The sequence below is a fragment of the Echinops telfairi genome, unplaced genomic scaffold, assembly GCF_000313985.2.
Source record: "Echinops telfairi isolate 266 unplaced genomic scaffold, ASM31398v2 ScPeMD7_37;HRSCAF=141, whole genome shotgun sequence".
Lineage (NCBI taxonomy): Eukaryota > Metazoa > Chordata > Mammalia > Afrosoricida > Tenrecidae > Echinops > Echinops telfairi.
The window spans coordinates 370,024-377,295 of record NW_022103935.1 but is presented as its reverse complement, the minus strand read 5'-3'; the positions used below and the strand labels follow the sequence as shown (position 1 = coordinate 377,295).

The window sequence follows — 7,272 nt, the reverse complement described above, 5'->3', positions numbered from 1 at the left end:
CGCCGCGCGGTGGGGCCCCCGGGCCCCTCCCCTCAGTCAAGTTTCTTCCCCAAACGAATAGCTCAGCCCCTACGAAGAGCTATCGCCCAGGCCCCACCCACAGGGGCTGTGGGAGGGCGGGGCATCGCGGATCTCAGGTCGGCGTTGGGAGTCGCCGGGGCACCCCCGGCAGTGCTAGCACCCCTGGAGTTGGTGGGCCGGCGCAGCCAGTGGCCTGGGCTCCGGGTGCTAGGTCCACAGCAGCCGCAGCGTCCTCGGGTGCGCACAGAGCCGACCTGCCCTGGTTCTCTGAGGCCGGGGAGGCCCCGAATTCGGCCTGGAGCCTGGATGCAGCTCTGCTCGCGCCTGGGCGCCTGGGGAGTCACTTGCAGCACCCCGCTTCAGCCCCTGCTGGCGCCCTGCGCTGGGATCAGGCGCCCGGCTTGAGTGACGCGGAATGTTGGAATCCTTGGAGGCACCTGGAGTCCGGGCGGCCGGCAGTCAGCCCAGCCGTGAGGGGCACGGGGACGGGCTTGGCTTCAGGAGGGTGTGTCAGGAAGGTCACTGTGGACAGGTAGCCGCAGAACTTTGAAAGTCTTCTGAATTCGCCACGGAGACTGGCCTTAACGAATACGTGCCACCTGATACCATGTGGCTGTGGGCATGACATCTGTAAGCGTTTGTGAGTTTTGGCGAATAGGACGATGGGAATTGTCCGTGGATTGGGAAGGCCATCACACTTGCTTGCATAGGACGGCATGCAGGCACGTGTGGCCTCAGTGTGCATGTCTTGGGGAGAGAGCACACCGGGCCTCTCTCTCTCCAGATTATGCCATTTCATTCTCTTTGCTTATCTCTTGTTTTGTGGTTAATTTGCTAGGCACCGGAAGCTCTCCCTGTGCCAAGCACTGGGTTTCCCTGCCCTGCTTTCAGGGGCCCTCGGATACTATGAAATCCCAGTGGCCAGTGAGCCTTGAATGTGGCAAGTCCTCCAAAGAGGCAGGGCAGCCACCAAGTCCAACCAGGGCAGTTGGGGTGCTCCCTGGGCCACTGCTGAGCTCAGAAGTGTTGAGGTGCTGGCTGCAGGAAAGAGTGGGGAACAGAAACCGGCTGTGGAGCTAGGGGACTCCCAGACTCTGCCCCAGCTGGGAGGGCTTTTCCCCCTGCTCATTAAAAACGTAGCAGGGCCTTAACCTGGAGTTTCTCTGCCTGGCAGAGCAGGGGATGTGCCTCTAATCTGCAGGTGGGCACCTCGCCCACAGCCCTGAGCGCACACAGGGTTTGAGGGGTGGGGATGGGCAGGGCGTGTGTGCAGGAGGTCTAGACAGTGCCAAGGGGCCTCCCAAAGCCTGACCCACCACACCCTGCACCACAGGCTCCCAGCAGGAAGCGGTGACTCAGGCCTGAGCCTCTCCTCTCTGCTCTGGAAAATTCTCCATGGCTTGCTAGTGAGTGGGAGTGTGGGGCAGCCCCCTCCCATCAGCCCCCCCACCATTGGGGCCTTCCAGTTGGTGAGTTGGGCCCACTGGGGCCTCTCTTGCAGATGGAGGTCCACAAGCAGACCCTGGTGACATGGTGGGTTAAGCGATGACTTGGTGGATTAAAGTCAAGCAGCTGCTCCAGGGAAGGAGGAGGCTGTGTGCTCCCGGGAAGTCCCCCAAGCAGCCTCACTCTATTCTGTAGAGTTGCTGCTGTCCTGGGGGGTGGGGGGAGGTGAGAGTGCGCCTGCTCTTAATCAAAATACCAGAAATAGTACTTGGTTTAAGGCAACGTCTCTTAGAAATCTAAGTAAGAGTCTTCTGTAATAGCATGTACCAGCAGCTACCTCCCCTTGAGTGAAAATCACTTGTAGCTTAAGCAGACCAGATGGGCTTCTAACTTTAGAGTGTCGCCAAGCACAGAGAGCACCCCCCACCCAAACCCTTCCCATGAGCTGTGGATCGAGATGACTCGGGGTAAATATTAACGCCGCGTTAAAAGTCAGCTTGGGAAATGTATGTACGGCTATTGTCTCTGATCGCGCGCAAAACCTGGTTTTGGGTTTGGTGTATAACTTGCTTCATTCTCACTGGACTTATGGAGGGGCACCCTCCCGCCTCCCAGCGTTTGCTTCGGTCTCGACTTGCAGATTAAACTTACTGTCTTTGGCTGAAACAGTGACAGGAGACACGGGACCCTTGTTCCCCGGGTCAGACTGAGTCCAGGGCAGGTGGGGGCTGGAGCTCTGGACTCTAGCAGGCCAGTGCTGGGTGCAGCAAGGGTCAGGAGGGCGGAAGCCCCGTCCGCGAAGGCCCCGCCCACCTTGGTGGGAGGAGCCGCGGCGCGGATGCCCGGTGAGCGTGCTGGGGAGGGGGCTCCGCAGAGGCGGGGCTGGGTGGTGGTGGTGGTGGCGGCGCTTACAGTCCACCTTTATCCCGCGAACACCCGCGCGGGCCGCGCACCTGTGTGGACCCGACCTCAGGGCCTGGTTGGGCAGCGTCTCAGTAGAAAGCGCCCCTCCCCCAAGAGGCCACCTTCTGGGCGCCTGGAATCACGGGCCCCAGGTTCTCCAGAAAGTGCCCCCGTCCGTCGTGGTCGCACCACCCATGCGGAGCCTCAGGCCTGCGTGGAAGCTGGTGCCGGCTCTGCCCCTCCGGAGCGACCTCCAGTGGTCCCCAGCCCTCGCCCTGCCAGCGGGGGCTCTGCCCTGGGCTCAGCTGGCTGGAGGTATGCAACCCCCAACCCCCGGTCCCTGTCCCTCTGATGTCCATCCTGCCCGGAGGGAGCTGGGCACTTGGGGCCGAACAGGATCCAGCTTCACCCTGGGGCCGTCCTGATGTCAGGGAACCAGGGGGCACCCCTGCTCAGGTGGGGCGGAGGGCCACAGTGGCTGTGTCATATGGAGATGAGGCCCTCAGCCAGGCTGTGGCTTTCTGGGGACTCAGAGGCTTAGAAGCCCAGCCCAGCCAGGCTCCCCCATCCCCGCCAACCTGGCGAGTTCAGGGGCTGTTTGTTGTGCCAGGGGAGGAGGTGGTTTCTCACCGAACCTGCAGGATTGCCAGCCTGGTTGTCTTCCTAGGCATATGGCCATGGGCAGGACTCCTGCTCACAGCCTGCCGGTGGCCAGATGGACTTGCTTTGTCTCTGGGACATCTGTGTGACCCTGGTGGGTGACAGACACCTTGCCTCAGTTTCCTTAGCAGACACATGAGCTAAGAGGGGTGCAGTGAGTGGGAGAAGGGTGCCCCTTTCCACAGCCCCTGGGCAGGCAGCCTTGTATGCCAGCAGGGCCAGGCGCTGCAGATGCTGGTGAAGACAGTGACCTCTGAGTCCAGTGGACACAGGTCCCTGGCATGGGAACTGCCTATGGGAGGGAGCGACCTTGGGACACAGGGCGCAGTTGGTGGGAGGTGAGCTTAGAGTGTCAGGGACGGCTGTTGGGGAGGGGCTCCACCAGCCCTGCCAGCCTTGGAAGCAGGCTGTGTAGGCAGGAAACCAGGGGCAGGGGAGCCAGGTGGCCTGGGAGTGGTGGTCTTCAATGTGGGGGCCTCAGGTGTGCGATGTGCTGCAGGGGCAGGGTGGGGGAGGCTGTTAGAGTGCCTGGTCCCCTCCTGCAGGTGCCACATCTTCCTGAGGTTGACCCTGAGCCTGACACACTGGGAGTTTGAGATAGAAAGTACCCACTCCCCCTGTGTGCAGTGATGGCTCAGGGCCCCCTACAGGACATGGGCAGTGGCTGGACACTAGGTGTTCTCCACAGGACCCTCCCCCCACCCGGCCCTTTTCATCGGACCCAGCTCAGCCTTGGGGTGGCCTCTGTTTCCGGAAGGTGAGCCTCAGGCCCCTCCTTGAAACCCCCTACCCAGGACTCACTGGCCCCCAAACCCAGGGCTGGCGTCTGTGCCACGTCCCAGCCGGATGGCCCACAAGGGCTGTCCCCTTAGCTGGCACACTGCCTGCCCAGGCTCTCTTCATTGGAAGGCCTGCGTCTGGCCCAGGTGGTCAGGAGCCCTGCTGATGAGGGGCAGTGAGGAGAAGAGTGGGGAGAAGCTGCGGGGATGCCCCTCACCCATACCACAAGGCCTGCTCCCTGTCTTCTCCCCCATGCCCACTCCCCAGGTACTGCCAGGTGACCTTTCTAAAGGGCAGCCCTGATGCGTGTCTCCCGACAGGCTTGGTCTCTCGATGTTTCTCTTGAATGAGACCCAGCCCCCACTGAGGCTGGACACTGTTGTCCACAGTGCTGCTGCTGGCTGGCCTGAGGACAGGGGGTCAGATGCAGAGACCCCTGAGCTCTCAGCCCACAGCAGGTGGACTCTGGGCTTCCTGACCCCACACCTTGAGGATGTCCTGGGGACCAGTATCAGGAGATGGGCTCCCTCAGGGAGGTCTGTCTTGGGTCCTCTGACCTGCCCCATCCCTGCTGCTAGCCTAGGGCCCTGGACCACACTCACTGCGTCCAGCTCCAGGCTGTGTGGTGGGAGCCTCGGATCTCCAGGGGGTGCAGCGTGGCCCGCCAGCCTGCTTGTGCCCAGAGACACAGGCCAGAATAGTCCGGGCAAGGCCATCTCCTAGCCCCATGGGGACCCCCTGCTGGGGCCTCCTGCAGCCAGTGCTGGGCCTGTCCCTGCCTGGGTGAAGGAGAGTCACGGCTTTGGCTTTCCAACAGATGTGGGCCCCCTGGGCCCCTGCCTTGGGTGGGCATTGGAAGGAAGTCCCAGAAGTGGCCCTGGTGCTGCCCAGGGTAGGACTGTGGCATCTCCCGCCAGGCCGGCTCCCTGAGGGCTTGACTGAGACCACCTCCCTCCGCAGGCCCCGCGCCCTCCATCACCATGAACCTGGACATCCATGGGGAGCACGTGAGTGACACGCGATGGATGGCACTCCAGCCGCAGATCAAGCAGGTTGAGGTCCTCAGGTGGGCACCTGAGGCCTGGTGGGGCCGGCTGCAGCTGCTCCGTGGGACTGGGGATCTCTTCAGAGCCTGCTCCCTGCTTCCCTCCCCAAGAGTAAAGGAGGGAGGTCTTGCTGGGCCCCTTTAATCATAACCTGACCACAGGGTCCTGCCAGCACCCCACTGAGCCCTGTGCCAGCATGTCTTGGGTCCCCCCACCCCTCGCCTTTCTGCTCCCTCATTGTGTGCTCCCTGCACTAATGGGTGGTCACTCTGGGAGCCCAGGCCCCCTCTCCCTCCGACATCCCCCTGCCTGAGCATGGCTGGCAGGCGGGGGTAGCTTTGGGCCCGTCACTGTCCATCCCTGTGCTGAGCACGTGTGTGTCCCCCACAGGCTGCGGTTGTGCGGCCTCACGGAAGCCCGCTGCCAGGAACTCGGCGCTTCCCTGCAGGCCAACCCCGGGCTGCAGGAGCTCTGCGTGGACTTCAACGAGATCGGGGATGGCGGCTTGAGCCTCCTGTTGCAGGTGCTGCTGGGCCCTACCTGCAAGATCCAGAAGCTGAGGTGCTTGCTGCCCCCTGCTGGGCCAAGACCACAGAATTCCGTTGCGGGGGCGGGGGTGCGTGTGTTGCTGCAGAGTGGGGGTGTGATGGGCAAGGGGGGAGACCGCTACAGAGGGGATAACGGACCCCAGAGGCCCCCATCCCCACTCCCACATCTCCTTCCTGCTGCGGCATACAGACAGGGGCCTTGAGAGTCAGTCCTGTGAGGAGGTACCGGCAGAGGTCATGTGGTGGGATAGGGGTACAGATCAGGGCTTTGGGGGTCTCGTGGGGGTACAGGTGGGTGTGCTCTGTCGGGTTGTCACTGCTGAACCCTGCTCCCCCCAGCTTGCCAAACTGCAGCCTGACCGCGAGCAGCTGTGAGGGGCTGGCTGACCTGCTCCGCTCACGGCCCACCCTGCTGGAGCTGGATCTCAGTGACAACCCCCTGGGTGATGAGGGGCTGCGGATGCTCTGTGGGGGGCTCCAGGACCCTCAGTGCCACCTGGAGAAGCTGCAGTGAGTGATAGCCACGTGCTCTGGGCAGGGACACGCGCGCATGCGCACACACACACGCTGGTCCCTCACGGTCCCATGCAGGGAGGTTGGGGTCCCTGGGGGCAGTGGCCTGAGCGCTCTTGCCCCCTCCCTGCAGGCTGGAGGGCTGCCAGCTGAGCGGGGTGAGCTGTGAGCTTCTGGAGGGCGTGCTGAAGGCCAGGCCGGCCCTGAAGGAGCTGGTGTTGAGTGGCAACCAGCTGGGCCCTGCCCTGCAGGGGCTCTGCCAGGCCGCCAGCAATCTGGAGACCCTCAAGTGAGTCAGCGAGTTGGGGATGGGCTGGGGGCAGGCCAGGTGGCAGGACCTGCAAATCGGGCCTTGGTGACCACTCCCCCGCCCGCACGTCCTGCCCTGTCCCCAGGCTGGTCCAGTGTGGCATCACAGCAGCTGACTGCAAGGGGCTGAGCAGCATGCTGGCCGCCAGTGAGACGCTGCAGGAGCTGCACCTGGGGGAGAATGAGCTGGGCAGCGAGGCCATGGCCCTGCTCTGCTCCGGGATGCTCAGCCCCAGCTCCAGGCTCAGGGTCCTGGGGTGAGTTGCCTGGGGCCCTGGGTGGGTGTCTTGGGCCGGCTAGGTCCACTGCTTCCTGCAGTGGCAGGGACAGCCCATGACTCGGTACCTGCAGGTTGTGGGAGTGCTGCATCTCGGCCGAGGGCTGCCGGGAGCTCAGCCGCGTGCTGGGTGCCAAGGAGAGCCTGAGGGAGCTGAACCTGACCTACAACGAACTGGGGGACACCGGTGTGGCGCTGCTGTGTGAGGCCATGCGGGAGCCGGGCTGCCGGCTGGAGTCGCTGCGGTAAGCCCTGCTTGTGTGACCCTGCGTCCGAGGGCTGCACGGGTGCATGCCCACCGGTAACCTGCTGGCCCTCCCCAGGATGCGGTCCTGTAGCCTGACGGCTGCCTGCTGCACAGACCTGGGTGCCATGCTGGTCCAGAACAAGCACCTGCGGGAGCTGCAGCTGAGCAGCAACAACCTGGGGGACAACGGCGTACAGCTGCTCTGCCAGGGCCTGGGCCAGCCCGGCACCACACTGCGCCAGCTCTGGTGGGTGTGAGCACACAGCCTGCCCGCGCTGCGTGTGTGAGAAAGCACTCAGGGCCACCCTGCTGCAAGGGCACCTTTAGTTGCAGTCTGCCCCTCACCCAGCCAGTGGCGTGTTGCTGGCTGCCAGGCCTGGGTGCTCCCACAGTGCTGCCAGTGACATTGTGCGTCTGACATGGACATCTGTGTCTGTGTCCTCTGTCCTTGGTGATGTTCCCTAGAGGGCATCTGCCAGGCTCCATATCCCCCCTGAAAACCCTGGGCCCCTTGCTCTCTCC

General features: G+C 63.5%; 1 protein-coding gene across 9 annotated transcripts in view; it reads left to right on the top strand.

The window, feature by feature from the left end:
- Positions 1 to 154: 154 nt before the first annotated feature.
- RNH1 (ribonuclease/angiogenin inhibitor 1) overlaps positions 155 to 7,272 on the top strand; it is an 8,516-nt gene continuing 1,398 nt past the window's right edge. For 2 of the 9 annotated variants that reach the window (XM_045290465.1, XM_045290464.1), the window contains exons 1-9: positions 2,693 to 3,124; positions 3,719 to 3,787; positions 4,771 to 4,876; positions 5,247 to 5,417; positions 5,744 to 5,914; positions 6,051 to 6,206; positions 6,313 to 6,483; positions 6,578 to 6,748; positions 6,827 to 6,997. In XM_045290465.1, the coding sequence (XP_045146400.1) occupies positions 2,722 to 3,124; positions 3,719 to 3,787; positions 4,771 to 4,876; positions 5,247 to 5,417; positions 5,744 to 5,914; positions 6,051 to 6,206; positions 6,313 to 6,483; positions 6,578 to 6,748; positions 6,827 to 6,997 (1,589 nt within the window). In that variant the 5' untranslated portion in view covers positions 2,693 to 2,721. The other 7 variants (XM_045290470.1, XM_045290467.1, XM_045290469.1 and 4 more) reach the window with 7 other exon arrangements.